Here is a 20,105-nt window from a genome sequence, read left to right as displayed (position 1 = left end):
GCTGTCCAATGGACAGTGAACAGTGTTCACCACCTAAATCATAATAAAATACATAAGTAAGTAAGTAGACGACGTAGGGAGCTAAACTTCAAACAATGATTACAAAATCGTTATTGTAGGTACACATTAATCAGAGTAATAAATTAACTCCATGAATGAACAGAGCGTATTGAGTAGCGTCCTGCGTTCCCACATCATTGCCCAATACAATTAACAATAGGAAACAATAGTTATACTGTTCCTTGTATGTGTCGGCGGCTGAGCCCGCCAGTTTTATTTTAGTCGCAAATACACCTTTAAAGAAATCACATGTTTTACTGTTCCAACCTTCTGACGTACGTTTTGTGGACTTAACAGTAATATACCTGAACATAACGTATATCAATATAATTACGTACATCGGGTATATAAAATTAACGTACATTGGTGACCCCGACGTGATCATTACGTATACAGTGTATGAATACGCCCGACGTGATCATTAGGTATACAGTGTATAAATACGTACATTGGTGACGCCAGTTGAACATTTTTTTTTTTTTTTACGGTAGTAAGAATACTAGTACTAATAACGCAGACACTTCTAGCAAAGTTCTAATTCCAAAAACAACGCGAAGTGGCCGCGTTATCAATAAACCGGTGCGTTTTGACTTGTAAGTTTTTTTCTTTCTAAGTAGGTAGAGCGGCTCATCGTTACTTACTTAGGATAAGTTTTTATAAATACAATGTTCTAATGTTTTTACGAAACATGTAAACTATTATGCGTATTATTAATTAGCTATTAGTTTATTAATTTAATATTGTATTTTTATGTACTTACTTTATACATGGTTTCATGATTTTTTACTTTACTCTTTATTCAAATTGATTTATTGTATTTTGTTTGGCAAAACATTTTTGTTATTTTGTTTCTGAGATGTTTATTGATGTTTAGTAATTTGTAATTGACATTTTTATATTGTATAATGATAGGCACATACAACCTTTTCTTATGTTTTTACTTTTTACTTAAACTTGCGCATTGCTTGTATTTTCGCAATGGACCAAGTGTACAATTTGATTGAGCGTATTGTCTCTAGATATTTTTAATTGACATAGAATTTTGTTTTATAATGTTGTTTCAAATATTCATTATTTTGTTATTTACTCAATCAAGTGTTATTGTGTTTTATTTTTTGTATAAGGAGGGGGATGATGTAGGTACACATTAATCAGAGTAATAAATTAACTCCATGAATGAACAGAGCGTATTGAGTAGCGTCCTGCGTTCCCACATCATTGCCCAATACAATTAACAATAGGAAACAATAGTTATACTGTTCCTTGTATGTGTCGGCGGCTGAGCCCGCCAGTTTTATTTTAGTCGCAAATACACCTTTAAAGAAATCACATGTTTTACTGTTCCAACCTTCTGACGTACGTTTTGTGGACTTAACAGTAATATACCTGAACATAACGTATATCAATATAATTACGTACATCGGGTATATAAAATTAACGTACAGTTATCATACCCTATCAAGATTTATTTCCTTGATGGCACCTAACTATTACCCTACCTAAGTATTCGCTTTCTGAAGCTATGATGGGAAATAACGCGGCGTTTCCAACAAGTTACCATGGTAACAAAATGGTACAAATAGACGTCACTTTGGTGTTTACATACTGAGTGCTGCTAAGTGATAAATCAGTCAATAAATCGGATACAAAAGGCGCAGTTGTTTGTAGCATTGCACCAGCTACGATGGAGAATCACGACGGCAATGCATGGGTTTTCGATTCGCTGGTGGGGTTCCTACATGGACCCGTTTGGAACGTTCCTCTGCAGACGTTTATTGAAGAGAAATCTTTGCGTATGTAATGTTAAAGAAAATATTAAGACAATCAATAACTTACATTTTTAAACTTTTTTGTTACTTGCAGCGTTTGAGCCAACTGATAATGGCGATGTACCGGACAGGCCGGAATACAAAAAGGTTCACGATGAATACCGCAATTTAGTAAGTTCTAACTAATATCTCTCTTTCCTATCAGAGCACAGAGCATTGTATCACAGAGTATGCAAAGTGCAAACTGCTTTGCGCCTGCTATAAATATTACGGCAATGTCTCAAATCTATGTATTCCTTTCAGGTGGACGTAATGCTAGGCTCTTTCATGGACGACATTGGCATCACCGCCGACCAATTCGAGGCAGCTTGCCGTCTGTCAGCTCGCGACCTCGCTGGCCTGCCCGCTCACTTCCACCGAAGGCTCTTCGAGCAAATCTGGGCCGCCAATGATTACGAAATGTTCGTCAAGATGATGACTCATAAGAACGTCGAGTTGCAGTTACAGGTAAATAATTAATTACTTTGATAAGTGGTACTTATTTAACTTTTCCTTCCTCGATTGCTCCCATACTTTGATATTATTATAATTTACGTGTTTATTTTATGATCAGCTACGTTCCAATTAGATTGTGTATTCCTATTTTACAGGCGCTTGAATTAATTGAGCGACGTTTTGGAGCAATGCCTAATTTGTTTTCATCTGAAGCAGAAGAGTTCGATTCCCCGCGCAGCGAAGAAAGCGGCGACTGGCCGGACAACGACGATGTTATGACTGAGATCAAAAAGTATGAAAATCCTTGAAATTAAGACGTTATTTTGAACTAATCCCACCATAGTCAAATAGACCTACGCGCACAATAATCTTAAGATTTAATAAGATGCAGTCGTCACTTTACTTCAGTCCACAATATTCTTCGCTTTCCAGACTGCAACTGGACGATTTAGAAACAAAAGACGAGATTGTGAGTGTTCCTCCCGTGGAAGTGGTGGCTGAAAAGAAGACTCTTCTGTCCAAGCTTCATAGCTTTGAGAAGAACGATGAGAAGACTTTCATTAAAGAGGAATCTCCACCAGTCAAGAAGCCTGTTGCTATTGTTGAGCCGCCGAAACCACCACCTAAGAAAGTTGAGGTTGGAAAAAATAAATTAGTAATACTTCCCTAATCGTTTTAAATGTGCTCAGACTGACATATTATATTTCTTTAGGTCAGTGAGGAAGAAATTCGTGCTCGACAGGAATATTTGAAACAGCAAAGAGATAAGCTGTTGGCGCTGAAGAAGCAGGTTCGGGAGAAGAGATTGGGCGAGGCAGAGACTGCTACAGAATCTGGAGGTATTATTTTAATGTTAATAAAATCTTTTATTTATGTAAGGAGTATGTAAGTAGCTGTAATAGATAACCACTTACCTAGGACCAACCTACAGTGATTGCCATTTTACGAGGACTCTTATTCCCAAAGGTTCGTGTCTATTGTTTTCAAAAAAAATTTAGTTCATTCCCAATCCCAACGGGTCCATTAATTAGAATAGAGTCGTAGACCTTTCATTGTGGAAAACCTTGGGCGAGGCCTTTGTCCAGCAGCAGTGGACGTCATTTGGCTGCTGAAACGACCGAACGAAAAACGTAGACCTTTGGGAATAAGCCAATTTTACATAGCTGCAATAACAGTCGCAACACCTTTGCTGTTCATTCAATTAAGGTAAGAATATTTTTGTATGCCATGTCTAATTTCCAGGCGGCGAAGGTTCATTCACCAGTGTGTCTCGGCCAAAGTCCGCGCGAGTTGCGCACGCGGCGTTGGCGGGCACCCCTCCCCCTCCCGCCCCGGACGCGATGCAACTGCGGAGGGCGCTCGCCTCCAAACTTAAGACTGAGGTTGTTGACTCCAACCACTAAATGACTCATTACAATGTGTAAGGCATGATCTCACTTTTAACTTATTTAATTATATGGTGTTGCACGATGTGTCGCTATTTTAATGAATTTTAAATGTCAGAAAACTTAATATAGATGACCCACGCTGAACTGTCCCGCCAAACTCAATGACAGGGGGGCGCTACCATCGTTCAACTATATGGTTTCCAACATGGCAAAAATCTGAACCAGCGATCCGGTATTGACGGTGGCGCCCCACTGTCAATGTCATCGACAGGACAGTCCAGTATTTTGGAACTATATCATAGTTTACGTACACGATATTTAACTTTGCAAGTTAAGGGGTAAAAATAAAAGAGAGATTACTTTTGTATCTTATATTATATTGCTTACTTAACTAGTGACATCATAATAATAGCATTAAGCTTATTTATTTTACACAACTTGCCAATAGGTAAATCTATTTAATTTTAATCTGTGTATAAATTAGTTTATGATGGTCACCCACCTAGACAGATAAAAAATAGTCATTATTACAGTCTACTTTCACCTAGAACTTCGTTTAATTATGGGGAAGTTATTTCAAGGAATATAATAAGAATCGTATAAATCTAATTGACAGCTCGATGCTATTAAACACGTGGATGTTGGCAGATTTCAAAATAAAATTATTACATAAAACGTTTTATATTTACAATATATTCTGTCAAATTCATCCCACGCATGTAATAATTCGCCTCGCATTTACTGTGCATTTTGTGAATGCTTATAAATGAACAAAAATTGTTTTAAAGCGTTTTTATGAAGTGTGACCATCATTAAAAAAATACAAAATGTATGTTACTCAAATTGTAAGGATGTACATAATAGTTTTAGACAGAGATCAATGTTTATTCAGATACATATTAAAATTGATATGTATTTTCAGGTGTGATAAAGCCAGGTAGAAAATAGATGTTGATAACGGTTAGGCGAAATTAAAGGAACATAAAGTATGCGATTGGCGATGTGTTTTGCGACAGCAGCATTGGTAGTCTGATTCTATTTCCTATCATTATTATACCTGAAAAATATATACGTAATTTCATGCATAGTAATAATTTATATAGAATCTTTATTTGATATAAAACGATATTTTAAAAGCTTATGTACGACAGTAGTGTCTTTGAGACACGTGATGTTTTTGGTGATAGTTGAAGAGCTATTTTTTCAATCGCCACTGAACTTTTATCTGAAGAATAGTACAGATATTTTGACATTACATAATATAAAGTTATTATTTCAGACAAAAGTTACATGGCATTGAAAATCAGTAATAAATCGTGTGTTGAAGCGTGTAAAAAATATTTGTTGTGTTGAACCAAGCCCGGTTGGCGAATTTTAACATCATTCGTGTATTCATGTTAGGAAGAACGTAATAAGAAGGGCCATGCATAGACCACGTCAGAGCATTCCCAAGCACACATATTACGTCGTTAATGGAATCACCCTATATCAATGACGTAGAATATGTATGTCCCGTTCGCGTTGGTTTAAATGCAAAACACATTTAGTTATATCAAGATAGTAGAAATTAAGGTTTGGACCACTTTAAAAAGACTAATAGCATGTCGTGGCCACATGATACCCATAATCATTAGTTAAGACTGTTAAATATCAATATCGGTTACTACGCCCACGCTATGGATTTCATATGGCCTCCTGTGACTTATTTCTGGCGACAAGTGATTGTGAAAGCATTTCCTTGTTGATATTCCGTGTGTACTTTACATTGATCACCAGATAAGTAGTATTTTTTTTTACAAAATCTAATATTATTTACAAATAATGACAGTAAACTAGAAGTTAACACAGTAATAAAATAAAGTGGATCTTAATCAGATACATTTTATCACATACACATTACACCTGCAAAGCTATAATCATAAGCAGTCAAAACGATTTTGTTGAAAGTATAGAAAATTAATACTGATATCCTCTAGTAGAATCACATAGCAAAAATTCCTTCATATCGATTATAGACAACTTGTAAATAAAATAAACTAACCAAAATCCTATAAGCCTGCTTTCATTTTCCTTGCTTTATGCATGTAATATGAACAAACCTGGATAATATTCTTACATCTCGAGCTTTGACAATTTATTTATTCAATGAAACTTACAATTTTATATCGATTCAAATATTACTTTATTGTTTGTTATATCTAAATTCAATGTATTTATACCAAATCTTGTCAATCGGCCAATCACTTCTCAACTTCCCATAATTAAATCTTATAACACAAGATGCTGCATGTCTATCATTAGTCACTATTAAACACAACCACTATTTCATATTTTCACATAAATTAATCTACCTTCACAAAATCAATCTCGCGTGAATGAAGCAAAATCTAACAAGACATCAATATTACCTACTGTGATTTTGATTATACATACAAATCTGGATCCCAAAAAGTTAAAAGAAATCAAGATATCTTTATAAAACGTAAACGCCAACAAACAGAATGCAAAACACAGTTTAAACAACATATTTTCAAACAGTTGATGAAAACAAGAACCCATCAAAAACAATACTTGTCAAAAAAACCAAGTCTCGCAACTCAGTTGTTCTACGGTAAAAAGTTGTGAGATCCATGTAATACCAAGTCCAGGCCAGGAAATCTTTAACGTTTTACATAAATATATTGACTTGGCCATCGCACTAAATAATTTAATTTACACGTGTTTTCATGCGATGGCCAAGTCAATATATTTATGTAAAACGTTAAAGATTTCCTGGCCTGGACTTGGTATTACATGGATCTCACAACTTTTTACCGTAGAACAACTGAGTTGCGAGACTTGGTTTTTTTGACAAGTATTGTTTTTGATGGGATCTCATTTCTTTTTGTATTTTGTAGACAGCAGTTATGTATCTAGAAAACTGGACCGAAATTGAAAAATTTTACTCGACTTGGCGGTTGCACTACCGTGCCCCCAAATATTTTAGTTTTTCCTTGATTCATACACCAAACACTACTTATATTCCAAATTTGAAGCTTCTAGGTCTGCTAGAAGTGCCTTAGAGTTTTGATGATCGGTGAGTCAGTGAGTGAGTCAGTGAGTCAGTGAGTCAGTCAGTGAGTGACAAAATTAAGTAACTTTGACCCGTTATAATTCTTAAACTACTGGTTCAAATTGAATGAAATTTTAAATATACCGTGTCTTTACAATGCCTGCATAGCTAATGAAAATTCAGCCTTCTAGTTTTATCCACAACGAAGTTACAGGCGGTCGAAAATGGCCTGAATTGCTTCGAGAAAAGGATGGTACGGCCGTGCCGCTTTTTTGCTCGACTTGGTGGGGGCACTGCCGTGCCCCCAGATTACCGCCAAAGCAGCTATAAAAAATCGGCAACAAATTTTTAATTGACAGCTAAAGGAAACAAATATTTAAGAAAAAAATTAGTATAATTTTAATTTAAATACTATCGTGCTCAAAAATACACCTTATTACTAACGCATACATTTTATTACTCGTTAAGATCCAGATAAATATGTCTATTTAATAAATTACCTAACTGACACTGGCATTTATTTAGTTGTGTATCAATCATTGTGCCTTAACAAATTGATAATTTGTCTTTTTTTCTCCATAGTAGATAAAAAAACAGCGCAGAAACGACGATGACTATGCCTTTTCATTGACTAAAGAGAAAAAAAAAGTCTTTGTTTGGTTAGACAGAATTTACCACAGGTATTACATTTCACTAATACGTTTATTTCTTTACTTTCAACAAGAGTTGTACTTCTAAGAGATAAGACTTCACGATGATATTATTTAGCTAAGTATTTTCAATACATATTGTAGCATAACTAACTCATCATTCGCGTGTTATCTCGAAAAAGCACAAAAATGAATGAAAAGGAATGCAAATAAATACATACATACATATCAATAGAAGCCCGAATATTTTTCTATATAATCTATCTATTCAAGTTTATGAAAACAGAAAGAAACTACTGGTGCTCCCTATTGGCTTGAAATCTTTTAAATATACTTTGTATTTTTTCGGCTTATTTGGCCAATAACGTTAGCCAACCAGTAACGAAATCGAGGATTACTCACCGGAGCGACGGGGTTTATTATCAAATGTATAAAAAGTATGAATGTATAAATACGCCACGATGAGTTGTGGTCGAACGGTTAGCCGATACGAAATGACAGAAGATTCGAATTCTTATGTATTTATCACCGGACAGTGTTGGGAAAGCCAGCGTCTGGTTGGCTACTCATAACGCCCCCTTCGCAAGTCGCAATTTACTTAATAGACTCGATATAACGCGGTTTAGTAATTTGCTAGTTTAATAAACGGTATGTCCTCATTGAGAGCAATTATTTCAATCGTTATCGACCGTTACGAACGGTATATTACGTTGAAGGTTTATTTTAATGTGATACTTTTGTGACAAGTGACTTGCACGCGAATAAATAAATTTACTAAGAATGACTCGATGTCAATTGTTCGATTCATAAACGCTCTCGTTGAGACTCAACTTTGCTTGCGTACGACAAATTTAGAACATGTACCAGGCGCGGTTTTCAGGCATTTCTTAACGCAACTGGAAGCTATAAATAGTGATCTTCCGAGCAAGTTTCATGTGAAGCGATTGCAATGCGCATCGTAATTCAATACAACATGCATTATCCAACATAATTTAGAATAGATATGCATGTGAACCAAGGTTTCAACGTCTTGGTTCATAATAAATCATATTGGTTTGATGTGCATTTCAATTGTATGCTACAGTTGACCAAAATTTATAGGCTTAGAAATAAGACTTCTAGATTAAAGGTGTTGATTTTATCGGAACAAAAAGATATAATTCTTTGATTGACACACCCTTTCGAATTTATTTCCGAAATAGACAACATTTATGCTACCAGATATTAATAAGTTATAGAAAACCTGTCACAAAGAAATGTTGCACTCTCGCAACTCTTGTGCTATACAACCTTATATCGTTTTTGTATCATTGTTTATACTGATCCACACACATGTTAAATAGCTTTATATAAAGTACATACGTCTCACATTATTACAGTAACACCCAAAAAAGTTTAAATCACTAATGAGTAGCAATTCCACAGCACAGTTCACGACGAAACATTTGATTGGTCTTGTGATTATAAAAAAAAAATAAGTTTCATACATAAATACGTACATTGTCAACATTACTTCCTCGCATTCACAATGTTGTTAACTATTATTATTAAAAGTATGATTCCCACTCTTATTTTCTTTGTACTTTTGTGATTACGATCCATCGGAAAAATAACCTAACCGTTAAATTATTTTTTTCTACACATTGTCACCAGCATTCTACATTCTGATGCCATTCAAAGTAATTACACTACTGTATGAAGTAATTCATACACTAACTAAGTTTAGAGCCCAACACCTATGTGGCAGTGCTCCAATATTATTTACATAAAATATGAACATAACCAACTGGGGACATTGGACAGTCCAGGGTTCATATTAAAACCCTCAATAACATATTGTATCAAACAAGATAAACGATTTTCAATACCTGCGCACTTTCACAAATATTTAAGATATGCATTGATAAATAATTAATAAATAATAATAACTGTAGCAGTTTTAGTACTTTGAGAAGACAAAGAAAATAATTTTCGAAGCCTCCAAAATCATTTCCAAATGTACAATTGTCACATTTTTAAATATTATTTTCTTAAATTATGTTATATCGACAAGAAACTGAATCGAACCCAAATAATTAGACCCCTACAATGTCATTTCATTGACTTAATTGTTTAAGAGAAAACTTTCGCGAACACTCAATCGATCGGCGGTCGGTCTCAGCGAGCCGCCGGCCAAGTGAGCGTTCCGAGGTTTATTATTCTAACAATTCATTTAAGGCGAAAGAGCTTGGCTACACGGTCCATCCTAGACATTTGTTCAACTTTAAGCTTTCACGTGCGGAACGAGGAGTGGCTCGATGACGTCACACGCGGCCGCTCGACTGTCGCCAACGCGCGTCATAGAGCTAGAGTGATAATAATATACGTAAATCTTACTGCATTCCGTCGTTTCACTGGGTAATGCACAGCGCTGCGAGACAAGGGGAGCTCGGTTATATTCCTTGAAACGGGCGGGGGGAGCGAGACGCCGACTACGCGAGTCGCGGTCGCTTTGCGTCTCTCTCTTCGCCTGTTGCTGCGCCGGCGCCGGCGTTTTCCCCACTACTGCTGCTGCCGCCGCCGCCGCCGCCCCCTTCCTCTTCTTCGTCGGAATCCCCGTCGTAATCCACGAGACCCTGTACGGGAGAATTGTTATAGTATACGTTTCGTATATTAAATGAGTACGTGAGTAATAAAAACACTGAAAGTAGCTAAATATACAGATATTTAGTTAACTGTATATCCAGATGTAGTCTTTATTTGTGTTGTGAAAAAGCGCCTGTTATAACTACATAACATAGTGTAAAACTTAAAATTATGTTGTGTACGTGTAAATGTTTAGAGCGCCAGTATTACGAAATGACGCTGAAAACTGGATTTAACTCTGATTGGAAAAAAATTAAACTATACTAAATAAATCAATCAGCTATTTTAAGAAATTAAGAAAACATTTTTAATTATAATTGATAATTATTACAAAAAAAAGTGATTGGGCAAATTAGGTTCGACAAATTACGGTTAGTTAGTTAGTTAGTTCAAACTCACCATTGGGAAAGTTATGTCTAAAAAGTGCAAAAAAATTTTTACGACCACTGAAATGTGTTTCACTATTTTACTATTTTTTGTAGCTGTTAGAAATAGTTATATTCTTATTAGTATATTAGCGTAGCTAGCACCAATGTCTTCGAAAATATTAAGCAAGCAATGTAAAAAAAAACAAATTATGACTAAAAAACCTATTAAAGTTTTTAAGTAACACACTGCACACAGCATTAGTCCACTATAAAAATTGTACATGATTTCTTTATTAACACATTTTTAATATTAACACATCTTTGGTATAAAAACATGCTATCATGCCAGCATGCAATGTTATGAAAAAGTCTCAATGATTAAGTACAAAACATAGTACAAAACATTATTCTACAACAAACACAGTATGAAGCAGATATAAATAACCAACACCAAAGGATTAGGAAGGAATTTTACTACCAGATGGATGCTTTCGCTTCTGAGAACCACCTTTTTCATCTATCCAAATTATTACATAAATCTGGTTGGTGGTGTCCACCACCAATCCCACTGGTAGCTAAATCGTTGCCAATATTTTTGAATTTTATGCAGATGTCAGAAGGTTGAAGAAATGGGACATTTTTGAAGAAATCCACCTTTTTATCATATTTTTGAAAATAAATTTTATTTGATAGATATCTTTCACCACATGAATACAAAGCTTAGTAAAATTGGCTTACTCAAAATCATGGAAACTTGAGTTTAATTGCAACGTCAAAACAAAACAATCTTGAAAGTAGATAAAAATACTCATTGTTACAAAGTAAATACGCTAAAAACGTGTAACTGCGAATTAGCATTTTACAATTTGTTTGAAATGTAAACATTAACTTAGTGCTATTCATAATAGGAAATTTCCTCCGTTCAAGTTCATTGAATATTAATTTCCATGACCCAGAGTTGCGTTATTACGTATAATACTCGATGATTCCCCAGCTAAGCGAAAGTCGTGGCGAGAGGGAACTTAAATTTTACCTTATTGAGTAATCTGGGCGAGGATACCTGAACGTCACTGTGCGTGGGCTTGGGGGCAGTGGTGGTGCTGAGGAGCACCCTGCTAGGGCCGTTCACTGTCTCGGTGCTCGAGCACACTTTCTTTTCAACTATTTTCCCTGAAAACATACAATTTAGACATTAATAAACACCGTTTAATTAGAAAAAAGAAGATAGAAAATAATAGTTGAAAAGTGACGTCTAAAACTCCTGTATAACTACAATCTACAGCCAATAAAATCCAGTGAAAATCGACTAGTTGCAGTTCCTGTGTAGACAGGATCTACTACCAACAAAAACTCAACCAGTGAAGGCAAAAGTTGTCTCAGGGAAAAGTTTAACTGACATGGGACCCTTAACAAATTCAATCAGAAGAAAACGAGAGGAGTTCGAAGGATCGACATACAATTGGAATTACACATTAATTGAGACGAATCTAACGACGTCTCTACTAAAATCTCTCTATCTGCCCAAAGAAACGCGAAAAATATCCTTCTGGCGCAGTCGACTAAAAACCGGCTAACGTGACGCAACGCCGATTTGGCATCGACCGATTCTTCATACAAATTGCAAGCAGACCAAAGTATTGGCCGACAAAAAGTCTGCGGGGTGTCTAAGGCCGCTTTCACATTAGGGCTTGAGAAGCGCGACAGCAGCGTTTTTATAATGTGAAGGCAGGCATCCGCTCTCATATAGTATGAAATTATCGGCAGCGCATCTGTTGCGCGTTTGTCGCGTTGCTAAGCCGCCTAAATGTGAAAGCTAAAAGTCTTAAGGCTGGGTTGCACCATCTTATTTTAACTTTGACAAACGTCAAAAATCCTTCAAACTCCATACAAAAAGCACCGGATAACGTTATAGTTACGGTCAAAGTTAGGTGGTGCAACTCAACCTAAAGCCTTGATCACACGTACCGAGTAAACGGGCGAGTCAGTAAAATGTTTACTCGGTCGAGACAGTTAGCGAGTCACATACTACGAGCACTCGGCGTAATGTTCATACACACCGAGTACTCGGCCGAGAGCACTGTCTCGCCCGTTTGCTCGGTACGTGTGATCAAGGCTTTAATAGGTGAACAAGCCCTCACCAATGGCGTCGAGCGTGTGATGCGCATGCGGCTGCGCTGCGTCCAACGGCGCGTCATCTTCCAACTCGTCGTCATCGTTGAACCACATTTCTTCCTCGTCGTCCGGCGCGCGCGCCTCTCGTCGGTACCTCGTGCGCAAAAGAGACGGAACTACAGCTTCCGTCACACCCACACTGCCGCTCACTGGAACGATCGGCGCTAAGATTAAGGCGGCCATCTCTCTCGGATTCCTCGGATTCGTCCCGGTTTGCAGCGCGTCTGCAAGGTGGTTTTAAAGTGTTCACGTGAAACGCACTTCACACACTTTAAATACGAACATTATAGTTTGCTAACTACTGTGTACGTAATGGGAACTAACTACACGGACTTGTTTCTATTGCCCGTTAATTTGCGTTTACTATTTTCTATTTATGAATATCAAAAATACACTACAGCTCTAAGATAATTTAGGGGGAATCCAATGGCATAATACAACAAATAAGTATTTCACTTGAATTAATTACTTATCGCCCACATGAAATCATGCAAAACTGGCAAAAAACATGCATTTTAATAGTGTACAAGCAAGGGCAGTTACTTGTATTAGTTTTATAAGTATTTTTGTTAATTGACTCCATATTGTTTATTTTTAATAGATATTAATTTGTGAGACATGAGTGTTAACATGCAGGTGGTATAGTGAAATAAAAAAATAAAAAAGTGCTGAAACATAGCAAGAAATGAGTAAGCATAGCCATTAAAAAGAATATAACAATTCATTACCTCTATCTCTCTCTTTCAACTTGTCCTGGTGTTGGTCATACCGCGTTTTTAATGCCTTGAATATCTGTACGTATTCAACGTCTTCTAAAATTTTACCGTAGTTTTCCACTATATGAGAACAAAGTGATTTGATGTCTTCTAGTCTAATAAAGTCAAATAACTCTAGTATAGCAGAGTCAAGTAAGTTATATCTGAAAAATAACAGTGTAAGTTAATTACTCAATTTCATACAATATCTGCACCTACACTACTGGATCGTCGTGGGAACGAGCCCTAAGCCAAAACTAAAGGAGCTTTCAAATTAGGCGTTTTGAAATGGACGTTAGTCGTCCATATGCAGTACCACACATGGAAAATTGTATAAAAACAGCTTTGCAACAATAAATAATCAAGTTAGTGTGCAGTCTTACAAACGCACGACTAACGTCCGTTTCAAAACGCCTAATTTGAAAGCTAGACTTAGGGCTCGTTTAAACGACGATCCAGTAATGTAGGATCCTGAAAAACTGGAATGTCGTGTGAACAAAGTCATGTGTGTTTGAAATTCAAATTACAAATTCAAAAAATTCAAAGGGATCGGTTTTTTGCGAGACACTCCACGGGATGTTGATTTTGATGGTTTCATCCACAAAGACGCGCCCCACCAATTTTTGGTCGAGTAAAGCGCAGGGTGCGGGGAGTTTAATCCGAGCAATCCGAGCGTCATTATTGTAGTGTGCGTGTGCACTCATGGATGATTTAGCGTGTACCGATAACACTCAAACATTAGCGCAAGAATGGCGCGCCTCTTCGTGGATGAAACGATTTATAACAAGTCATTAGCCATTTTTGTTCACTCACCTGCCATTATTTCTAAGAAAAGCGTCAATAACTGGCGCGAAGAGATTGCCCTTGATAATGTATCTGTTATAGTATTCATCCTTGAGTGCGATTATTTTCCGCATGAACCTTAGAGCGCCGAGAACCAGGAAGGTGTGCGTCGACCTCATCAGCACCAGTATACGACGGAGGAGATCCTAAAACAGATCAGACAAAAGTTAAAGTACAGAGAAACTGATTCTTCATTTGTATAGGACTTTATTTTTAATGCTTCAACCACACCAAAGCGTGCAGACCGCCATCGCCGGCGTGATCACGGCGCGATCATAGGCATGACAAGTTGCGCGAACTGTCATGGGTCGATTTGTCTTAGAACATCGTCGATAAGAATTTATCATGGTGTAGAAACACCTGAAGTCTATGTGTGTACGAAACGACAACTGTTGCAATGCAACATAAGCAATGCTATGTTGCATTCAATACGTGCTAGTTTGTAACAACTAATAACTGAATCTAATGTACTCCCCAATGTATGAAATGAGTTGAGTCATCATTTATGTTTATTCAAGAAATTGGCATTACGTCATCACAGGTGATTCCCCTGATTGTGGACGTCAAAACTCGCATATACGTGCGAGACATTCTCTATGGTTTTCACATTCTAATGTCAACACAAACTATCAACCACTAGCCTGTATCAGTACATTCAGTACTTAGTTTTCTTTTTTTGTCAAAAATCACAGCATAATTACCTATCTTCAAAATAACTTTGTAATGTGGTGACTAGATAAAGGATTCAAATACATAAAACATGACTTTACAGGTATAATTTGGCTAGATTTGAACTTATAGCATGCATTATACCCTGATAGATATCTTCTATTGTTCTCTAAAAGTATCCTGGACTAGCCGGGCTAAGATGCGCGTCGTAATAAAATCTATTGATGATTTTATTTAGATGACAAATTTATGGGTTTATCGCGTAAAATCGATACAATGACGTGATAAACGCTTATCGCGGCGCTCATCTTAGGCCCACAGGGGTAGACCTTATGCAAACATCTGCAAGGACTTCTAACCAAAAACGAGTTAATGATCTTGACAAACTGGGCAACTTCAAAACATCAATGTAGACTATGCTTCTAGATGATGCCATTGTAAACTGTACTTTAAATGAATACTAAGACAGATCCAAAGCCAACAACAAATATAAATGCGAAAGTTACAGTATGCAGTAGTATTGTTTATAACTCAGAATAATATACATAACATAGGCTATAATTTATGATAACCTGTGGCAAAATTTCACGCGGGTGAAGCCGCGGGCAAAAGCTAGCTACATACAAATTGCTAAACAAACCTTGTTGAGTATGCAGGTTTTGATATGGTAGGTGTGGTGTTCCACACAGAATGATAGCAGTTCCAATACCAGACCCAATAGCTGCACAGTGTGGTAGTCTTCTTTTAGTGGCTTCTCACCAGTTGTGTTCTCTAGGAGAGGGGCTGAAACAAGATTGAATATCAGTCAACAGAAAACAAAGTTATCAGATTCTCTTTCAACAAAACTGTAATGTTCAAACTTTCACAGTAACTTTGCCTGAAGAGTGAAAAGTTAAGATATTTAATATATTTTTACCTATTGTGCCTTTTCCCCCTCAATTTTTCATCAAAATTTAAAGGTTTTTGTTCTGCCCTATTTAATTTATAACTAAAGTCACTATGAGTGATGCTGTTTAAATATGATAAGCCAAACATTATAATAATGTATAATAAACCAATCATTACAGATTATATAACTGATGAATGATGTCATAAATCAGTTTTCAGTGCAATGACATTAGTTTTAGATGCAAGTAAGCAACATAAGTTTTTATAATCACATGTCATATTATTATCATAATAATGTGTTTATATGATAAGCCAATGATATCGGTCAAGGTCACTCACCTATCAGAGTTTGTATGCTGTGTTTGTAGAAGAAGTTTAGGAAGTCTGCCTTCTCGCTTTTGTTCACAGATGCCAGCATACTCTCTGGGTCGAGTAAGATACGTAGCACACCCATTAGCTGCACAGCTCCACCGAGTTCAGGGTCACGGTCACGAAGCATTTGTTCTATGACAATGTTCAACAACATTTGCTCCTGAAATTTAAAGGAATCATTATTATTTGGCTATAAGAAACTGTTTCAAATAATTTGAGTTGAATAAGATAATGATAGTTTACCTCTTCAGTATTGTTAGCTTGCTGTAAAGTATAATCTCTCACGACAGAAGGAGAAAACTCCACTATGTAGGTTAAAATATCTATAGATGCAGTCTTGGTCTTCTGATCATCTATACTTAATGTAATTTCTAAGGCTGGCAGGATACCCAATGAAACTAGGGTCTTATAAAACACATCCTTATCCTGTGGCTGTAGATTTTGTGAAAAATTACAAAACTCCTTTAAAAATAGAACTAAGTCCCTTCTCTTTGTGTCCGGTGTCTTCTCATCAATAAGCAATTTGAACAGATCAGTTAAAAACTTTTCGTCCTCTTCTATAAGTTTAACTATTTCTACTTTATTGAAAAATATAAAACTGGATAATGTGCTTAGCAGATTATCCTCAAAAACTGTTGGTGTAGGCAGTACAATGTCCTGAATGTATTGCACTCTGTATGTCTGATGTATCTTAGCTAGGAGATCTTGGTTCTTTATAGGAATAGCCTCACGGAATTTGGCCAACTCTCTTAGATACTCTCTGTGTTTCTTAGGCTGTGGCAGGCTGGGATCATATTCAAGACACCCGACCACATCAAATATAGTGTCATCAGCAAACATTGTGTCAAATAGTGTGTTTTTGTTGAGAAGAAAAATACTTTTGAAGATTTCATAGAGATGATGCAATCCTTCAATGTTTTCGATGTCCTCACACATGTGGAAGAGGTTGAGTAGTTTCTTTATGTAGTGTTGGCTCTCCAATGCTGCTGCAAGTTTATCTTTTCGTGCTGGTGAAACTAAACAGCTGTTCACTAGCTCACTGATGTCTTCCAGACGGCCCATTTCACAGGCTGGCAACTCCACTGGTTGTACACTATCTGACATTTCATCAAAGCGCTCATCTTCTGACTCTTCAACAATATCTTGTGTGATTTCAACTGAAGGATCTTTTCCTTGGACCTGACACACACATGAAAATTTAATTTTGAAGCTTATTTATGTTTACCCAACCTAACAATATGAGTGCATTGCTTTCATAAGATTCTAACAAGAAACAAATTTTTGAACAAATCTGTGAAAAATTATTGAATTATTTATTGAAGGAAGGAGGGAAGTAAATGAATAAAATTACATACCTGACAAATCTTTTCCCATATCTCATCGCAGCCTGCTTTCTCTTGAAAACTTAATGCTAAATCAAAGTTGTCTCCTTCTGACCAAACTATTAGTGTATCCTGCTGTTTCTGGTATGCTGTATCTGGTTGTATTTTACTCTCCAGTAGGAGAGAACCATCTGACTCTGCTCTCACTAGCAGGGATGTGCCTTTGAGTCTCTCCACATAGCATGATGATACGTGACCTGTACCTCTGTCGTCCCACTGCCGGTCAGCATTCAGAGCGTAAAGCTTTACTCTTCGTCTAGTGTCTGTCATGATAGTCAACGCTCTAAAGACTACGTACTCAAGTAATGAATCAATTATTATGGCGCTAATGAATTGCACCCCAATAATATCTTATTTAACTCCCATTTGTATAAAAACATGTGCACTTCTGAAAGAAACAGCAATGTTACAATGTGATGTTCGCAATTCTAATTACCGTAATTACTCGTATCTTGTTCTCGAGTTTTATGTAAAACACAGTAAAATATACAACAAAAAAGCCTCCTTTCAATTGAAAACAGCGCAATCCACAATTTATTCAGCCACAAACTGAAAACTATAAACTGCAATTCGGTCTAACAATGGAATATTCACAAAATTATCGGAAATCACAAACAAAACAATACAACTTATTTGCCTTTCACTACACTGCGCGAACTTCCAAAATTATCGCAATAAAGAGAACAGCTTCAGTTGCATTCAATAGACGTACAAAACTTATGATATTTACCGGAATTATCATTATACAATCGTCAAATTGACGTACCTTCAAAATAGTCTAACATCAAATATCGCCATATTGGATTCACAACAACGCTTCGAGATTGGGGTTCTCAAATCGAATACAAAGCGCGGCAGATTCAAATCATACTGCGCTGAATCACGGCTGAATGTAAAGTTTTACAAGGTTTTTCTGATGATTATTCGTAAAATGTATAATTTGGTGGTTTTTAAGGCTAAAAACAGCTTGATTTTTCAGATAATCTACTTTATTAACTCCATTCCATAGTGGTGATTTCACTTTTTTTCTAGTGTAGGTGAGTGTAGGTATTTTATGGTAGGTATATTGTACAAAAGTGATTAAAAAGGAGAACAACCATTTTGGGCCCAAGTTTGTACAGAGTTGTACATTGGTAGGTTTTTGATATTATATTACGCATACATTAGGGAGTATTTTACGGTAAAAATGATAATTTTAACTGATGTCGTAAGTCGTATACAATAATAAAAACGAATTAATGATTTAATCTAAGATAACGTAAAATGGAACGTTAAAAGTCAATCGATTAAAGACTCAATACACTATACTGTCCCACCAAACTCATTGACAGGGGGGCGCCACCATCGTTCAACTATATAGTTTCTAACATGGCAAAAATCGGAACCAGCGATCCGGTATTGACGGTGGCGCCCCCTGTCAATGTCACGGGTGGGACAATTCAGTGTATTTGATCTTTAAGAAGGTTTGTACTGACAGATGACAAAACTAAAATGATTGAATGAATTATTGAATGAAAATATAGTTCTAAAATACTGGACTGTCCTGTCGATGACATTGACAGTGGGGCGCCACCGTCAATACCGGATTGCTGGTTCAGATTTTTGCCATGTTGGAAACCATATAGTTGAACGATGGTAGCGCCCCCCTGTCATTGAGTTTGGTGGGACAGTTCAGCGTGGGTCATCTATAATTCGTTTTGTCATCTGTCAATGCAGCAATGTCACTTGCGAATCACAGATGAGACCACAGATTAGAGAGTATGACTGGACTGTCCTGTCGATGACATTGACAGTGGGGCGCCACCGTCAATACCGGATTGCTGGTTCAGATTTTTGCCATGTTGGAAACCATATAGTTGAACGATGGTAGCGCCCCCCTGTCATTGAGTTTGGTGGGACAGTTCAGCGTGGGTCATCTATAATTCGTTTTGTCATCTGTCAATGCAGCAATGTCACTTGCGAATCACAGATGAGACCACAGATTAGAGAGTATGACTAAAGGCTTAGATAGATTAAAAGGTGAGACTGTTGCGAATGCTTGTTGAATTGAATTAAAACGAATTAAAAGAAGAAGAAGAAATAAAACTATCGATTAATAACATTTTATGCTATTTCTAACGGATTCTGCTTGCGATTTGGGTAACTGACGACTTGATTTTGTATAAAAGTATCATTTTTTCTAGTTTTTTCTAATTTAGTTTTCTCGAGAATGACACTAGTTAGCAACCTCAAATAAACACAATAATAAACTAGTTTATGAAGGCATAAAAACGACATAAAATTTGTAGCTGTACAAATAACTTAGTACTGGGCCCAACGCTTCATAGAAAGTGGTTGTTCTCCTTTGGTTTTGTTTGTAGCTTCACAGTTTATTAATTTGTATCTTCATTCGCGATATTTTATTAAGATAATAAGACTACTTACCAGTTTTGTTTTAGTTTTACAGTACATTGGCGCAATGGTTAGTTATTGTCAATATAAGATTTAATCAATTCCCGTGCCCAGAAGCCACCACTCATGTGGAGTGTACTGTGATTATAAGGGTGTAGGTAATAAAAGTGCGCCAAAATGTTAAATATGATTTAATTTTGATTGCTTTATGTGTTTATCCCTATTA

At 36.5% G+C, this 20,105-nt stretch overlaps 2 protein-coding genes across 6 annotated transcripts; one reads left to right on the top strand and one right to left on the bottom strand.

The window, feature by feature from the left end:
- Nucleotides 1–1,569: 1,569 nt before the first annotated feature.
- Nucleotides 1,570–5,731, top strand: LOC114364315 (cilia- and flagella-associated protein 36). Of its 2 annotated transcripts, XR_003656837.1 has the most exons (8): nucleotides 1,571–1,853; nucleotides 1,924–2,000; nucleotides 2,133–2,336; nucleotides 2,480–2,616; nucleotides 2,757–2,961; nucleotides 3,037–3,163; nucleotides 3,567–3,837; nucleotides 4,008–5,731. XR_003656837.1 is itself a non-coding variant. In XM_028320428.1 (7 exons), exons 1-7 carry the CDS (start codon nucleotides 1,745–1,747, stop codon nucleotides 3,725–3,727), a joined length of 1,020 nt encoding a protein of 339 aa, XP_028176229.1. In that variant the 5' UTR covers nucleotides 1,570–1,744; the 3' UTR covers nucleotides 3,728–3,819. The 2 variants fall into 2 exon arrangements, 1 of the variants encoding a protein (XP_028176229.1); XM_028320428.1 differs by lacking the exon at nucleotides 4,008–5,731 and having other exon boundaries at nucleotides 1,570–1,853; nucleotides 3,567–3,819.
- A 1,958-nt stretch (nucleotides 5,732–7,689) lies between these two features.
- Nucleotides 7,690–18,343, bottom strand: flfl (serine/threonine-protein phosphatase 4 regulatory subunit 3 flfl). 4 transcript variants are annotated; one of them, XM_028320424.1, is made up of 10 exons: nucleotides 18,255–18,343; nucleotides 17,462–17,876; nucleotides 16,350–17,285; nucleotides 16,074–16,266; nucleotides 15,487–15,629; nucleotides 14,148–14,323; nucleotides 13,308–13,498; nucleotides 12,546–12,803; nucleotides 11,441–11,577; nucleotides 7,690–10,029 (listed from the first exon to the last, which is right to left on the bottom strand). In XM_028320424.1, the coding sequence occupies exons 2-10, from the start codon at nucleotides 17,756–17,758 to the stop codon at nucleotides 9,886–9,888; spliced, it is 2,475 nt and encodes an 824-aa protein (XP_028176225.1). In that variant the 5' UTR covers nucleotides 17,759–17,876; nucleotides 18,255–18,343; the 3' UTR covers nucleotides 7,690–9,885. The 4 variants fall into 4 exon arrangements, with proteins under 4 accessions (XP_028176225.1, XP_028176224.1, XP_028176226.1 ...); XM_028320423.1 differs by having other exon boundaries at nucleotides 18,219–18,299; XM_028320425.1 differs by having other exon boundaries at nucleotides 11,468–11,577; nucleotides 18,219–18,299.
- Between the last annotated feature and the right edge of the window lie 1,762 nt (nucleotides 18,344–20,105).

The sequence above is a fragment of the Ostrinia furnacalis genome, unplaced genomic scaffold, assembly GCF_004193835.3.
Source record: "Ostrinia furnacalis isolate ACB-3 unplaced genomic scaffold, ASM419383v2 OfSCF7368, whole genome shotgun sequence".
Taxonomy (NCBI): Eukaryota; Metazoa; Arthropoda; class Insecta; order Lepidoptera; family Crambidae; genus Ostrinia; species Ostrinia furnacalis.
This window is presented reverse-complemented; position numbering and strand designations above follow the sequence as displayed.

Excerpts from the sequence above, each read along its gene's own strand:
- flfl (XM_028320424.1), bottom strand. The coding sequence starts at position 17,758 with ATGACAGACACTAGACGAAGAGTAAAGCTTTACGCTCTGAATGCTGAC. Across the intron at positions 15,630-16,073 it reads CAGCATACAAACTCTGATAG|CCCCTCTCCTAGAGAACACA; the intron begins GTGAGTGACCTT and ends ATCTTGTTTCAG. Across the intron at positions 10,030-11,440 it reads CGCCCAGATTACTCAATAAG|GGTCTCGTGGATTACGACGG; the intron begins GTAAAATTTAAG and ends TCTCCCGTACAG.
- LOC114364315 (XM_028320428.1), top strand. The coding sequence starts at position 1,745 with ATGGAGAATCACGACGGCAATGCATGGGTTTTCGATTCGCTGGTGGGG. Across the intron at positions 2,001-2,132 it reads ACGATGAATACCGCAATTTA|GTGGACGTAATGCTAGGCTC; the intron begins GTAAGTTCTAAC and ends TATTCCTTTCAG. Across the intron at positions 2,962-3,036 it reads CACCACCTAAGAAAGTTGAG|GTCAGTGAGGAAGAAATTCG; the intron begins GTTGGAAAAAAT and ends ATATTTCTTTAG.